Raw genomic sequence first — 16,830 nt, 5'->3', positions numbered from 1 at the left:
ACACCATTTCTCCCCAAAGAAATAAAAAAAGGGGGAAACTCCTACAGAGTTATACAGGGGTGTAGGAAGGCCAGTGCTTCATATTTATTCATAAAGGTAAGTGGAGAATTACAAGAAATGGGTCTGTAAAAGTGGAGTTATGATAATTAAACACTCATGCTTCAAAGATGGAACATGCTGAAAAAGCTTCAGGTTAAGAGACATCACTTGTTACGAGATGGGGTACACGTGGTGTGACAGTGTTCCTTCCTGAGGGAGGTAGTTTTCCAGAAATAGGTTCTCTTAGTTGTGCAGTCTCTAGAACTGTGTGCATGCTCTTGAAAAGTAATTGGCATTCGATGTGGTGGCGCCACTTCTAAACACGTTGCCGCAAATGACAACAAATGTGTTTCTAAGTACGGTAGTCAATTTAAAAAGTGTGTGGCAACGTGTAAGGGGGAAATTCCAAGCTACTCAAAGACAATTAATTGATACTGATGAATTAATTGTCAGGACATGAAGAGAGCAAGTGAGCTTAGGCACATAGTTGTTGTTAGGTGCCGTCAGTCGCAGACAACTCATAGCAACCCTATGAAGGAAAGGCCTGAGCACTGTTCGTACATAAAGAGTTTCTGGAGGCAAGCCGTTTAGGAAGTGGATGCCGCTCCTGCTTCCAGGCTTTAGTCGGGAAGCTCCAGCAAACACTGTCCACCATGGGTAACCATTACCACGTTTGGTACATCAGTGTCCCTGTCTTCAGCATCACAGCAACCACGAGTAACCTCTGTACAGCAACGCACAGACCAGAGGCACATAGTAGAGTGGGGAAAAAAATATCATATGCTTTCCTAGCATTTTCTTTAACTCTTTGGAGATAGCTGCCCCTATACCAGAATGATTTGTCTTCGTCTAGTTTGTTGTTGTGTACTTTAGAGTCTGAACTGATTCACTGCTCATCCTCTGGCGGGTTTTCATATGCAGCTAATCTCATGGGAGACTGCCCATCCTTCTCCCATGGAGAGAGGCTGGAGGCATTGAACCCCGTGCTTCGGGATTGCAGCGCAGCTTCTTGCCACTAGGCCATCTTAATCAAAGGATTTCTATCGAATATATTTACATCTAGAGTCTTTCCCTTTTATTTCCCCACTCCATGAGAACAGGCACAGGTCAAGCAAGTCATTTACACAAAGTCACGCTATTTCTGAGCAATAGAAAGCTTATTTTTGAACCTTAGCGTCCTGGCTTCAGTCTATTGCACCATCACACAGGAGAAAATTTAGAGGTAAGTAATGAGAGGGTCCAGCCCACATTTGTCCAAAGGAGTAACTGGAGCAGATATCCTGACAAAAGCTGGATTTTACTTCTTACTTTGCCCGCCACCGCCCTGAACTGTGGCTGCAGGGGACCTAGGACAACTAAACACAGGTTTAGAGAGTTAAGGAGCTGCCAACCCGAAGACATGTGGTCCGAATCCACCAGTCTCTCGGTGGGACCTGACAGTTTACTGTCTCCGAAAGCTCGCTTAACTGTAGGTTGCGCGTTGTTTCCGGACATGAACACACGGAACTGCTCACACAGAGAATACCGGAATGGTTTCCAAGGAAACAGCCACCGGGTCCAGCCCCGTGAGATCTCGCGGTACTTAAGCGGGCGGATATGACGACAGATGATGCTGGGGTCTCTCGGGTGAACTGGCACCGCCCCTCCTCGCCGAGCAGCCGTGTTTTCCCGCCGAGCTGCCTCCGCCGCTTGGGCTACACCAGGCGAAACATGGCGTCCGCCCTGGAGCAGTTCGTGAACAGCGTCCGGCAGCTCTCCGCTCAAGGTGAGGACTCGGGCCGTGACTGGCTTCTTTGTGCTGTCCGACCCCCGACTGATGGGGTTGCGGCCTGCCGCCAGCGCGGACAGGCGAGCGAACTTTTTCGCCTTGAGAACGCTCGTGTGTAGCTGGGATCGGGCGGCGGCGCGGAGTCGAGCGGCGGCAGGATGGGTTGACGCCCCCGGCTTCACTTCCCTCCCCACCTCCGCGACCTGGCCCGCAGCCTTCCCTCTCTCAGTCCGCTCTCCCTCGCGCAGACCTTCTTCCTCCACCCCGCTGGGCCTTGATTGGCGCTGCTCTTTGACAGTTTTGAGGCGGAGACTTCCGCCGGATACCTCCGCACTCCCATTGGGTCCCTGTCCTTCCTTCCCCGTCGCTGATTGGTAGATCACCTGTCCATCCTAGCTAGGCCACAGCGCTGAGTGCGCAGAGAAAGGCTCTCTGGCCCGCTGCTGCGGCTTGAGACCGGCTACCCGGCACCCCCTCCTCCCAACCAGACCCACACACACACCCCGCCGACTGGCCAGCTCGAGTCCGGGACACATTTGCGCTCCTGATTTTGTTTTCCACAATGTAGGGAGAATCTTCAGTCGTAGGACTCTCATTTCAAGGGGTGGAATTCTTCGCGATACTATTTTGCCTTCAATTTCTTTGCTATTTCGTTCATTCAACTGATCATCTGTATGTAAAACATTGAATAAATTCTTAGGATCAGAAATTGGAGAAATTAGGTGAGAAGGTCCATTTTGCTAGTATATGCTTCAAGTTTACTTTTAAAATAGGAATAATAGTTCTGCCCTAAATAGTTTTAAATGCCTGTTATTCGATCTGAATGCTGAGCAAATCATTTGACGAGTTGGGCCCTGTGAAGAAAAATGGTGGCTTCAGGATTGGAGGAAGACTGCATTATGCAGATGACACAATCTTGCTTACAGAAACAGAGGGGGACTTGAAATACTTGCTGCAGAAGAGCACAGTCTACAGCCTTCAGTATGGATTGCATCTCAACATCAAGAAAACAAAAACTCCTCACTACCAGGACTGATAACATCATGATAGATGGAGAAAAGATAGAAATTGTCAGCAGTTTCATCTTACTGTGATTCACAATTAACACCCTTGTCCTTAGTAGTCGAGAAATCAAAGAACAGGTTGCATTTGGAAAGACTGTTGTCAGGATCTTCTCCAAAGAACTGAGGAGCAGTGAGTGATGTCAGTTTGAAGACTAAGTTGCACCTACTCAGTCACTTGCTATGAGTCTGAGAGCTGGACAATGAATAAGGATGACAGAGGAGAATAGATACCTTTGGGTTGTGATGTTGGTGAGTGCTGACTATCCCATGGGCTGCCAAAAGAGCATATATATTTTGGAAAAGGTGCAGCCCAGGTGCATCTTAAAGACAAGGATATCAAAGCTTTGCCTCACATGCTTTGGGAATGTTGTTATAGACCATCAAGTCAGAACCAACTGATAGCTGACCCTTAAACAGGTTTTCAGAGGCAGTTTATTTTAGAAGAGAAGATTGCTCATCTTTCCTCCACAGAACAGGTGGTGGATGTGAATCACATATGTTTGGGTTGGCAGTGCAACTCCTTACCCACTGAGCCACCAGAGCTTTCTTTGGACATCTCGTGAAGAGGAGCTGTGCCTTGGAAGGTGGAGAGTCAGTGAAAGAGCGGAAGACCTTCAACAAGATAGATTGATACTGGCTGCAGCAATGGAAGCCTGTATGTCAGAGAGGGGAGGGTGGTGCAGGATAGAACAAGGTTCAGATTTGTTATTTGTACAGTCAGTACAAGTCATACTCAACCTAAGACATATTAACATTATGCCACCACACAGCAATGTGTGCCAACAGCACAAAACAGTAACAAGAGTTAAGGAGCCCTGGTTACATAGTGCTTAAGGTGTTAGGGCTGCTAACATTATAGGTTGATGGTTTGAACCTCCCGTCTTCTGCGAGGGAGAAAGATGGGTAGTATCTCCTAAATAGTTACAGCCGTAGAAACCCATGAGTGGGAAATAGGACCTATGGGGTTATGAAAATTGAGTGAGAGAAGTCGTTTAAAGCATTTGAAGTAATGCTGTTATACAGTGAACAAGAAGTAAAGTTAAAAATTACCGTTAACAGCCAGTAAGGGTAACATTCTAACCTTGGGCAAATCACATTTAATCTTCAGTCTCTTATTGCCATTTCTTAAAAGAGTTATCTACTTCAGTGACATTGTTAGGCCTAAATGCTATGCTGTGAAACATTGCTTAATAAGTAATAATTCTCCTTCATTTCCTTATTTGGTTTACAGAAAAATACTTGCATTCTCTGTCAGTGAGAGAGTCATTTATTCATTTATTCCACAGACTTTTAATTTCTGCTTCCTAGCCTGATAAGAAGATTCCATTTGGACCAGCCTTTTTATTTCCTTAGGACAATATCTTCTTTTACAAAGTAGAACTAGAGCTGTTGTATACATGAAATAGAATCTTTTTCTCTGGAAGCTTTAGAGACACATTATGCAAGGTACTGTTTTAGGGACAAACAAGTTTTTGTTAATAATTTAGAAAATTGATGTTATAGCCAAGATGAATAAAATATGAATTAAGAAAGGAAGGAATGGAACTGAGAGAGTTAGGTAAAATCAATATCTATCTGGTGGTCGTTTGGAAATAGGATGGTGAAAGTAATGTGTACATTTCTGACTTGAGAGACTGGAAAAGAGAATGCAAAATAAAATTTAAAAAAAAATCCTTTAGATGCCAAAGAAAAAGAGTGTGGTATCTAACAGTGAGCCACTGACAGGGTTAGTCCTCTGGCTCTTTTGGGATCCTCATCTGAAATGAAAGATAGGAGGAATCATTTTTTAGATGCCTTTGAGATACGAAGTCCTCTCCCTTCATTTGGTTTTGCTGTAACTGATGGTGCTATTTCTGTTTTCTAGGACAAATGACTCAGCTTTGTGAACTGATCAACAAGAGTGGGGAACTCCTTGCAAAGAACTTATCCCATTTGGACACTGTTCTTGGGGCTCTGGATGTACAAGAACATTCCTTGGGAGTCCTAGCTGTTTTGTAAGAGATATTTTATAATTTTGTGGTTGTTTAAAACTGAATGCTTTCTGGGTTTTTTGTGTGTGAAGAAATCATGTAAATAACATTTTATAAAACCAAAGCCACATAATACTGTTTCACTTTACTTGTTCTGACTAATCATTGCTTACTGTTGTTTTATTCCGTTTTCAAATTTGGGTTATTTTTAATTCTTGTGTATGCAGCTTTTGTAAATTTAGGTAAAAGAAAATAAGACTGCCATTTCCATCTCAGTTATTTGCATTTACCTAAATATAATCTATAAGATTATTTTCTAACCTGGAAAGAAAATGGGGAAAGTTAGAACAGAATGTGAAGAAATATATTGACCAAAATTGGCAGAGATGTAAACCAGCATTGCTTAGGATTCCTTTAATCTGATTGTTGTTAGTTCCATTCAGTCAGCTCCAGCTCATAGAAACTCTATGTACAGCAGAAGGAAACTGGTCCTATACCATGGTCAGAAGCATTGCTAGGTTTGAGCCCATAGTGTCAGCTACTGTGTCAATCCCTCCTGTTGAAGAACTTCTTTTCTTTTTTCTCATTGTTCATGTCTTGGTAGCTCTGGTGGCATAGTCTCTTAGAGGTGCTGTGCTGTGCTGTTAACCCAAATCTGGTGCTTTTTTGGCACTTCAGATCACCAGCAGCTCCATGGGAGAAATGTGGAGTAATGTTCTCCCTTGTAATTTATAGCCTCCAAGAACTCACTGGAGGGAAAACTATTAATTGGTTCCACAATGTGTTGTGTTTTCTTACTTTACCAACCATGATATCCTTCTCCAAGATCTGGTTCCTCCTGATAACTACATCCAGAGTAATGGAAATGAAGTCTTACTGTCCTGTCTTCCAAGGGGCTTTCTGGCTGTACTTTTTCCAGGACATACTTGTTTGTTTTTCTGACAGTCCATGGTACACTCATTATTCTTTACCAGCATCATTACTTAAAGCCACCAGTTCTTCAGTCTTTATTTTTTCATTGTCCAGGTTTTGCCAGTATATGAGACATAGTTTCATGAGGTACACCTTACTCTTTAGGCTGACATCTTTCTTTGCTTTTTAGCACTTAAAAAAGGTCTTTTGCCTCAGATTTGCCAATTCCAGTATGTCATTTCATGTTTTTGCAACTGCTTTGCTGGGTGTTGATTGTGGAGCATTGTAAGATTAAATCCTTAGCAACTTCAGGTTTTTCTCTGTTTGTTTTGATGTTGCTTAAACAAATTAAAGCGGCTTAAGTTAAGACTAGACTTAAATAAACCTCCAGATAGGGTTCTGTATTAGTGTACTTGACAGTAGAATGCTTAGTGGGGATATTACAGTTTTCATGATGGAAAAATTGACCTAGTATGAAAGTCTGGTTAAACTTATGCTAGGATTCCTGAGACAGAGATACATTTAGAGAATAAATGTCATCAGAATTAATTAAGATAAAGTGAAAGATTTGATTTCTGTTACACTAGCCACATTTCATGTACTCAGTAACCACATGTAGCTATAGTGTGTTCTGTGCAGATACACAGTTTCCATCATTGAAGAGAATTCTTATAGATAGTGCTGATGAAGAGTTCTACTATCTGTTCTGAATCATATGAAAGAACAGATGGTATGCATATTTTATACACACATTCATTCATAGACATGTTTCAGGTAAGTTAATGTACACAAAAGCATTTCCAATTTTGAAACTGTATTTCACCCTTATAGTGTGTGTGTGTGTGTGTGTGTGTGTGTGTACACACACATACATAAATACATGTTGTCATCATTGTTTGTTAGGTGCCATTGACTGAAGTGCTCAACCTGACTCATAACAACTCTGTGAACAACAAATCTGAACCCTGTCCTGTCGTGTGCTTCATTATCTCTGACACGCTTGAGTCCTTTGCTACAGTCACTGTGGCAGTCTGTCTCATTGAGAATCTTACTCTTATTGCTGATCCTTCCCTCCACCTTTCTAAGCAACATGCACAGAATATGTGAAACGAGACTTTGCCATCTTTGCCTCTAAAGAGCACTCTGGTTGTATATATATCAGTTAAAATACATAGAAAGAACCCTAGGCCTGTGATTGAACCCTCTTGTTATTGTTGTTTGCCGTCAAGTCGAGCACGACTCATATTGACCCTATGAACAAAAGACCTGAAGCCTTGCTAAAACTATTGTCATTTATCAAAGTTAATAGAGCCCTAGGTTTGAATATATATATCCACATTCTTCTAAGAGCTTAATGTTTACTTATAAACATACCATCTTAAATACCTTCTGTTCGTGGCCTGTGTGATTTCTCTACCCAAACCCATCATAGCCCACTACCATGTTTATCAAGGCAGTATGGCGTTGTTATTGTTGTTAGTGGTGTTGTTACTGTTGTTAGATGCTGTCATGTTGAGTACTACTCATAGCGACCCCATGAACAAAAAGATCTGGACCTCTTCTATCCCGTACCATCCTCACATTTCCTGACACACCTAGTCACCACATGGTTAGGGTCTTCCTGTCTTTTGCTGACCTTCTGCCCTTCCCAGCATCCTGTCCCTTTCCAAGTAATAGCCCCTCCTAGCAACATGCCCAAAGTATGTGAGGCAAAGCCTTATCATTCTTGCCTCCAGAGAACACTCCAGCTGCACCATCTCCAAGACACATCTGTTTGTTGTCCTGGTCGTCCATGGGCTGTTCAGTGCTCTTCTCCAGCACAACTGCTCAAAGGCGTCAGTTATTTTTCTGTCATCCTTATTCATTTTCCCTGTTGGAGATGGCATTACCTTTGCTTATTATTTGTTCACCTCCCTCCCCTCAGCAAGCCTGTCAGTCCTAGATACACCTTACTCTCCCTCTTTGGTCTAGCACCACTCTACTAACCCTATTCTTGTGTCACCTTTAACCTGAACTCTGTCACAACCTCCAAACCAGCCAGATCTCATTCCCTGCTCCTTTAATCCATTTTTATCAAAGCAAGAAAAATGGATTATTTTTTTTTTTAAAAAGTAAATGGTCCTGACCATATCAAAGCTTAACAATTTTGTGTTTTCATTTTTTGTTAAAAGCGTATATTCATTTCCTTCAAGAATATTAGAGTACCTATTGTTTGGGCTTATTCAGTGGAATTAGTCATTTCAGAAAGGCACATATTTTTTGCTAACCGCACTGTGTCTGTGATCTTGACTCTGTGTAGACAACCTGTAGTTGTCTTAGCCAGACCAGGAAAATTTGGAGATCAGTTCTGACACACCAGCATGTAACAACAACAACAACTGGTTCTTCACTTATAAAAATACTGATTTAATTAAACTGAGCACTGAAGGAAGTTAACAGCAGTAGAGGCAGAAGGCAGTGGTTGCTTTTACACTTTTCATTATGAAACACTGAGATAATGACAGGGTTTTTTCCCCTCCTTCTAGGTTTGTGAAGTTTTCTATGCCCAGTGTTCCAGACTTTGAAACATTGTTCTCACAAGTTCAGCTTTTCATCAGTACTTGTAATGGGGAGCACATTCGATATGCAACAGACACTTGTAAGCAAACTGACACTTCAGTGTTTTCCATGGAGGGAATTTTGCTCGTGGTATACTTACATATGTTTTCAATTTATTGTTATATCTAGTTGCTGGACTTTGCCACCAGTTAACAAATGCACTTGTGGAAAGAAAACAGGTAAGAAATTACACTCAGATATTTGTAATTCTGATACTTACTTAATTTTTAGAATCAACTAATTTTTTAGGATTCCTGGTTACTACTAAAAATCTTAGCACTATATCTATAGTCACCTCAGACTACTGAACACATTTTATGGAAAGACAGCTAGTCTGTGTGGAAGAAGAGGAGTGGAACTTCAGGGGAGACTGCTTGGATTTGGTTTTGTTTTTTCTAACTACGTAGTGCCTGTTGTGCTGCTTTGTTTATCATGATTCTAGACAAGCAAAAAAGTTGAAAGAATAGTCTAAAGAATTCCCATATACCCTCTCCCAGATTCTCAAATGGTCATATTTTACCACTTTTTCTTATCTTTTTCTCTCTGTTGTTACTGCCTGCTGTAGAGTAGATTCTGAAGTCTAAACCATTGGAAATGAAACTGCAGACATTACCACAAAATATTTCAAGAGTGTTTGCTGAAAATTAGGACATTCCTTTTATACAAACACAATATAATAATCAACATCAGGAAGCTAGTATGATGCTTTTAAACACATCTATAGACCTTACTACGATTTTGTCATTCTTCCACTAATCCGAATTCATGACTTGCTTTGTTTTTTTATGATTCCTTAGTCTTCTTAATCTGGAACAATTCTTTGGTCTTTATGATGCTAACATTTTTAAGAGTTACAATCTGGGTGTTTCTTTTTCATTTAAAATAAACTTCAAGACTTAGGTTTTGAAGGAATCTGAAAACAGAAATAGTTGGTATTTTGTAGGAGTGCTAAATAAACTGATGTGTTAAAGAGATGACAAGTCTTTGTTGAAAAATATACAAGTTGATTGTAGTCTTGTGTTCTGTCCAAAAACTAACATGGCGTCACTTGAAATTTAATCTTCTCTAAAATCAGGACATAAACTGCAAGTGTGTAATTTGTGGCATTAATTTCAATAGTAATTCTCTATTATGTGAGAGTCAGTATTATTAGAACTTAGATACATGGCTGGCGGGAAACCAGCAACACCCTTCTTCACAAGTGTCCTAAGCATGGGCTTGTCTGTTGTGTTTGGAAAATGTTTACTTACTTGGGCATGAATATAATAATACCTGTTGAGACAGTGCTTTTGATTCTTGATCTTCATTGTTACATCAGCTTTATGATTTTAGAAAAGATACTGAATTATCATAAGTATTTTTAAAACCATCTTGAAAAATGTTTTGTGTCTGAATAGGGTTAGAAATTTCTTGAGAGTGGGGAAACCTCATCTTGCTGTTTAAAGGAACCTATCAATTAGTGTTATTTTTTATTTGTAAGTGACAACATAAGATCCAATGTGCTGCCATCTTTGAGAACTTATCTGAAAGAGATGTCATTTCTGACAGCCCCTGCGAGGAATTGGCATCCTTAAGCAAGCCATAGACAAGATGCAGATGAATACAAATCAGCTGACCTCAATACATGCCGATCTCTGCCAGGTAAATAACCAAGTGTGTGACTTAGGACAAAGTAGAAGCATAAGGTTTACACAACAGTGGACTAGAAAATGAAAGCAGTTGGGTGACATTTGTGATAAGTTGTACCCATTAAAAATTGTAGATGCTTTTGTTCAGTCAAAAAACTGGAGCTGTTGAGTTGGAACCAACTGATAGCTAACCATCCAGTGGGTTTTCAGAGGCTTGCACATCTTTCTCCCAGGCAGCCACTTGTGGATTCAAACTGGCAAATAGGTGCTGCCCTGCCTTTTAGGTTAGCACCACAGTTTCCTGTGAGTTATCCCACCAGCGCTCCCTAGAAGCAGCTGTTAAGAAGGGAATTTTCAACAGGGCACTGGACAAACTTCAGAACAAGATTCAGCTATAAATTTCTGATGTGAGTAAAGTATATAGGATCATTAAATGCTTGTAAAATTTTTATTCTTAATTTTTTTCCTTAAAAAAACCCAGACTTGTAAAAGTGTAACTATTTCGCCATTTCACGTGCATGATTCAGTGACATTAACTTGTTTGCTTTTAAACTTTTAAAGCTTGCTTTTGAAACTGATGTGGAAGAATAACACAGACAATTTCTTGAATCTTAAAGTTGTATCCATTTATTTATTTTTCACATGGATGAGACTCCAGAAGGCACAAGGAAGACATCTATAATAGTCTCCCTCCAACTCATTTCTTCTCAGAGGATGCGAGTAGTAGTAGTTTATTGATAAACTTAGTTCAGTGCTATTTTATGCACATACAAGCAAATCCTGGAGGTTATCCCATATTAGTTCTTTACAGTTGCAAAGTATCCCTTAATACAACAGAATGTGGAAAGTAACAATGTCATTAGTAGCGTACACAAGTAAAATCTTTTTAAACTGCCAGAAATTCAAGCTGGATTCAGAAGACGCTGTTCCACAAGTGATATTAAGAACATTGAGAAGAATGGGAATTCCAGAAGACTTTATCTTGCTCATGTTAAATCTGTGCTTCAACTACAAGAAGCTGTTCAAACAGAGCAAGGAACTACTGCAGAGTTTAAAATCAGGAAGGGTGTGCTTCAGGGTTGTATCCTTTCTCAGTGGTTGGTCAGTTTGTATGCTGAGCATATCATTCAAGAAGCTTGACTCTATGAAGAAGAATGTGACATACAGATAGGAGGAAAACCCTCACCAGCAATCTGTATTATGCAGATAACACAACCTTGCCTGCTGAAAGTAAAGAGAACTTGAAGCACTTTCTGCGAAGATTAAAGACTATAGGTTTCAAGATAGATAACATCTCAACATCCACTAAAAGAAAAATCCTCACCACTGGACCAATATAAACATCATGATAGATGAATAAAAGTTGAAGTTGTTAACTGTCTAACTAACTTGGATCTATAATCATCACCCATGGTAACAGAAATAAAAAGATGTGTTGCACTGGGAAAATCTGCTGTCAAGGACCTCTTCAAAGTTCTAAAGAGCAAAGATGTCAATTCAAAGACTAATGTGTATCTGATCCAAGCTGTAATAATTTGTTTGTTTTCAATGCAGTGTGTAGGGAAGTTGGACAATGCTTAAGGATGATAGAAGAACTAATACCTTTAAGTTACTGTATTGGTGAAGAATTATGAATATCCTGTGGACTATCAAAAGAATAAACTCTTGAGAGTGCATCCAGGTTGCTTCTTAGAGGCAAAGATGGTGAAGCTTTGTTTTATGTAATTTGGGCATGTTGTCAGGAGAGGCCAGTCCTTAAGAAAAGACACCACAAGGGGAAAGATGGAAGGTCAGAGAAAGAAAGGAAGACCTTCAACAAAATGGATTGACAGTTACAATGATGGGCTCGAGGAAATCATCATGAGGATGACAAAGGATAGGGCAAGGATCAGATCTGTTGCTGATAGAGGTCACTATGAGTCATAATTGATTCAACAACAATGTAGTTTAACCAGTTTCTGTTAGGTACTTAACAAGTTCTGATAGTGAAGTGTGTTGTAAGTTAGACTACTAACCACAAAGCAGTTTGAATCTACCGGTTGCTCTGGGAGAGATATGAGCAATGTCCTGTAAAGATTTACATCCTCAAAACTCAGTGGAAGGTGAGCAGGAATCTAAGGACAGCAGTAGGTTGGTTTGTTTGTTTTTTTAATTGAATGTTTGTTTCCATGGGTCACATTTAACACATAGTATTTTTCATTTTTCTTTCTTTCTTTCAGACATTTTCTGTAAATTGAGGCCTAGCAAACTATATTGATTTTTCACTGGTTTACGTGTTTACTTTCAGGTGTGTACACATAGATGGACACCTGTGTGACCACCACCTAGATTCAGAACTTGTTTTCTTCATCTGTATAATTCCCTAAGTTAGCAGAAAGATTCAGACGTTGAAAAGGCCTGATTTAAGAAAGGTTTCCATTCTTACTTCACCATGCTGATCTATTTCTAGTCCTCCCGTTGAACCGAGGAAAAGAAAAGGCTTTTTCCTCATTTGTAGTCAGATGGGCTAAGTGATAACTAAGCATTGTTTCGTTTGTGAAGTACTCTATATCTGGTTAATATTTATAAAGAAATGCTAGTTCTAAATAGTTAAGAAAATGGAATTATTATCAATCCTTCAATCATTGTAATCAATAAAACAAAAGTATTATACTCTTCCTATTCCTAACAACTGAATTTTGTACTCTGCCTAAAGCCTGCTAAGAGTAAAGTTAAAATGATGTATCACCATAAATTTGCTCATAGCTTTGTTTGCTGGCAAAATGCTTTAAGCCTGCTCTTCCGTATCTTGATGTGGACATGATGGATATCTGCAAAGAAAATGGGGCCTATGATGCAAAGCACTTTTTATGTTACTACTATTATGGAGGTATGATCTATACTGGGCTGAAGAACTTTGAACGAGCACTCTACTTTTATGAACAGGTAACCATGCCTTTAAATGTCTGGGAGGTAGTTTCAGGTAGAGGGACTTTGTAAGTTTGTTTTTCTAGCATAAACTGGTCATTTGCTACTTTAGGTTAAAAGTAATAGCTGTGTGGAAAGAAGAGCAGCTGAGTGGGTTTCAGTCTAGGCTCATACCCTGCGTTTTGTGACTTAAGGCGAAACAATTGCGTGTCTTGACCATTTGTAGCTACTTCTGTATAGGGCAGAGATTGAATGATCTTTCGTGTCTTGTTTTTGAAACTATGTGCGGTGTATTTCTTTTCATATGTAAGATATTCTTAAGGTTCATATTTAAAGGCTATTAAGAAATAAGCCTGTAAAAACCTCTCCCCTGCTGCTCTGTAGAATTATTACATCATTTAGAAAGTATTCTGGAGGTTCACTCCTGGTCTAAAAGAAAAAAAAAAGATATAACAACATCATCTGTGTTTTTGAGATTAATTTAAATTAGTCATGTTCCTGAATTTCTGTTGATTCATCGCATGTGTTAATGTGATAAATGGTATTCTAAATATCCAAGGAGCTCACATACATATGTGACTGGGTGCTGTTTGAGTCTGTGCTTGATTTTGGCACATGGGGTGAACTGCTGTGGGACCTATGGAAGTGGCACCCTAAATGGGTAGGAGTCAGCCTGTGGTGTCATTAAGGATGTGTCCTGTCAGAATATTAAATTGTCAGTGTGACTTCTCTATAAGCAAAGACACAAGATCAGATTTTTCAGGTCTTTTGAAAACTGTAATAAAAACCACTAAGTGCATTATTGTTGTTGTTGTGCCTTTAAATTGGGACCAATTCAGAGCTGACCCTCCAGTTGACTGCTCATATTTCTCCAGTGGAACAGCTGGCAGTGGGTTCAAACCACATGCCTTTGGGTTGACAGTGCAATTCCTTGGCACTAGGCAAGCAGAGCTTCCTCAAATACATTATTGATTTTACTAAAAAAAAAAACCTCAACCTCAGTGCCTTCAAGTTGGGACTGACACAATAGCTGACCCTTCAACACATTTTCAGGAATTGTGAATTGCATGGGAGGCAAATGCCCATCTTTCTCCCTTGAGACAACTGGTGGGTTTGAACCACTCACCTTTGGTAGGGTAGCAGTGCAACTCTCTACCCACTAGGCCACCAGATAGTGATGTCCAGTCAGTCATTTGATACACAAGCTGATAATCTTGTTTATGTTGAAAAGGAGAGTATGTAGTGGATTTAGAAAATATTTGTATTACAGATAACTTAAGTGTTTAAAGGAAAATGCGTGTTTATACCAATAAACCTTTTATCTGAAAATTAACTTATTCCCTGAATTTGCCTTAATATAAACATTGCCAAGTGTTTTAATGAGATATATACAGTTACCTGTAGTAAGGTGATAGTGATTTTTATTGTTACTTTTAAAAAATTTCCAAGACAGGCTTATGAGGTAAGAGTAGATTTTCCCTGCTAGTGGAAATTTAAGTTGACACCATATTTCATTATTAAAACACTGTTTCAGTGGGATTTGTTTTACATGTGTCTTAAAGCATTTATATGATTGTTTCTGTAAAATCAATGGCATTATGGTCTCAGTGGGTCCGATTTGGAAGATTTGGGCTGATTCATCTACACCTTCTTAAATCAAGGTGAAAGTGAAAAGGCAGCACAAGGTGCTTTACCGGGAAATATGGACAATCTACTGCCTCCAAAAATACTGGAAGTGTTTTCTATGAGTCAGTTTGTATTCAGTGGTTCTTATTAAAAATAAGAAAAAGACTTCTAAAACTTAAAAATCAACCTGAGGACAGGTAGAATTTTGAATCATCATACATCAGTGATAGAACTGTAAAGCAGTTTCAGTTGTAATAGAAAATGAGGATTTCTCAAATAGATAAGCATGACCCAGTGCATACTTAAAAGAAATTAAAATGTAATACACAAAAACGTATATAAGAATGTTCATAGCAGCGTTATTCATAACAGAACAATCCAAAATGAGTAAGTAAAAAGTAAGGTGTCCATTCAGTGGAATATTACTTGACAGTGAAGGGAAGTATTGATAACAAGTTGCCACATGGATGAACCTTAAAAGAGAAGCCAGACATCAAATGCCACATACTATAGGATTACATTTATTGGAAATATTTAGAATAGGAAAATTAATAGAAACAGAAAGTTAGGTTAATACTTGGCGGGGAGAGGATGAAACAAGTGACTATTAGTGGATGGGATTTCTGTTTATGGTATAACAATTGTGTCTTAGTAAAACATAGTAATAGAACTCTTTTCCTTTTTATTTTTATTAATTTTAATGAAAGTTTACAAAGACTTAAGGTTTCCAGTCATTCATTGTTGCACTTTTCTCCTTGTCCACCCCTGCCCCCCCATTCACTCTTCTCCTTAAAAAGTAAAAGAAAAATTCTTTTATTGTTTTGCAATCCCTCCCCCCAAGTCCACTCCACTGTGCAGCCTTCATTCTGGACTCCTATCATGACAATAATACCCAATCATATATCCCTTTTAAACAGTTCTCTCCCTCATCTGTTTCAATGCAGTATACATCATGTTCCCCCTCCTTCTCTGTCTTCCCACAACCTCAGTGTCAGTCCCGTTTTACAACAGTGGCCCTCTGTAATATTTTGTCCTTTTGTGACTGAGATATTTCACTCAGCACAATGTCCTCCAGGGTCATCCATTTTGCATAATATTTCATGAGTTCCTTGTTTTTCAGTGCTGCGTAGTATTCCTTTGTGTGAATATACCAGAGCTTCTGTATCCATTAATTTGGTGATGGGCACCTGGGTCATTTCCAACTCTGCTATTGTGAACAAAGCCTCAATAAACATAAGTGTGCATATATCTGCTTAGGTGGTGATTATGGATTCTTTAGGGTATATTTCCAGTAGTGGAATTGCTGGGTCAAATGGTATTTCTATTTCCAGCTTTTTGAGAAAGCATCATACAGCCTTCCAGAGTGTTTGCACCATTTTAAACTCCCACCAACAGTGAATAAGGTTTCCAGTTTTTTCACAACCTCACCAACATTTGATGTTTGCTGTTAAATTTTGCTATTCTTACTGGAGTGAGATGATAATCTCATAGTTGTTTTGAGTAACAAACTCTTAATATGAGCATTCTTCCCTTGTTCAGGCTATAACTACTCCTGCGATGGCAGTCAGTCATGTCATGTTGGAATCATATAAAAAGTATATCCTAGTTTCTTTGATATTACTTGGCAAAGTACAGCAGCTACCAAAATATACGTCTCAAATTGTGGGTAGATTCATTAAGGTGAGTTTTTAAAATAAAACTGATCCTTGTAGTTACCATGTTAAGTCCATAAAGAAATTGTTCTAATCAGATTCTGTTGTGTTTATTGTAATGTAATTTAGCATTCTGAACAGCTTCTGTTTGATAAACATTAAATTTTTACTGTGAACTTCAGTCAAATGCCCCAGTTCCCTTATTGGAGTTCCTTGGGAATCTATTTTGAAACTTTCGTTCATGGCCGTTATAGGCATAGCTGTTTCAGCTCCTGTAAGGATAGATTTTTTTTTTCTTTTTCTTTTTTTCAGCCAAAATAACTGGGGAAAGGTGCCTTTTTTCTTAACTCTAAAATGTTAGAGTATGTTACTATAGTCTCATGTCTGAAGTTCACAAGCTCCATTCATGGAACTTTCATTTTATTTCTCATTGAGAATTCAGCTTTGAGACCTTTTTAAAATGTGTTTTTAAATTTTTTTGTTTTAATTTTTAATTTCATGAGGTTTTTGTTTTGCTTTAAACTGAGCCATTTAAAAAGGATACCTTTAATTTTAATAACAGTTTAACTAAAGGGTGTACAGAAGGACGTTGGAATTCCTGCTGAGATTTCCATGCTGCTTAATGGAAGTAATTAAGTGTCCTGTGCATAAGAATCTAGCTGTGGT

At 39.1% G+C, this 16,830-nt stretch overlaps 1 protein-coding gene across 1 annotated transcript in view; it reads left to right on the top strand.

Annotated features, from left to right (window-relative positions):
- The first annotated feature begins 1,666 nt into the window (after window positions 1-1,666).
- Window positions 1,667-16,830, top strand: part of COPS3 (COP9 signalosome subunit 3) — a 35,689-nt gene continuing 20,525 nt past the window's right edge. Inside the window, exons 1-7 of the mRNA XM_006894471.1 lie at window positions 1,667-1,804; window positions 4,736-4,865; window positions 8,279-8,391; window positions 8,481-8,530; window positions 9,900-9,992; window positions 12,725-12,904; window positions 16,052-16,192. Of these exons, the coding sequence (XP_006894533.1) occupies window positions 1,750-1,804; window positions 4,736-4,865; window positions 8,279-8,391; window positions 8,481-8,530; window positions 9,900-9,992; window positions 12,725-12,904; window positions 16,052-16,192 (762 nt within the window). The 5' untranslated portion in view covers window positions 1,667-1,749. The remainder of the gene's footprint in view (window positions 1,805-4,735; window positions 4,866-8,278; window positions 8,392-8,480; window positions 8,531-9,899; window positions 9,993-12,724; window positions 12,905-16,051; window positions 16,193-16,830) is intronic.

The sequence above is a fragment of the Elephantulus edwardii genome, unplaced genomic scaffold (assembly GCF_000299155.1).
Source record: "Elephantulus edwardii isolate Elephantulus edwardi_28Jun2011 unplaced genomic scaffold, EleEdw1.0 scaffold00144, whole genome shotgun sequence".
In the NCBI taxonomy this organism is placed as follows: domain Eukaryota; kingdom Metazoa; phylum Chordata; class Mammalia; order Macroscelidea; family Macroscelididae; genus Elephantulus; species Elephantulus edwardii.
Note: the sequence above shows the minus strand (reverse complement) of the source record. Positions and strands in the feature narration are given on the sequence as shown.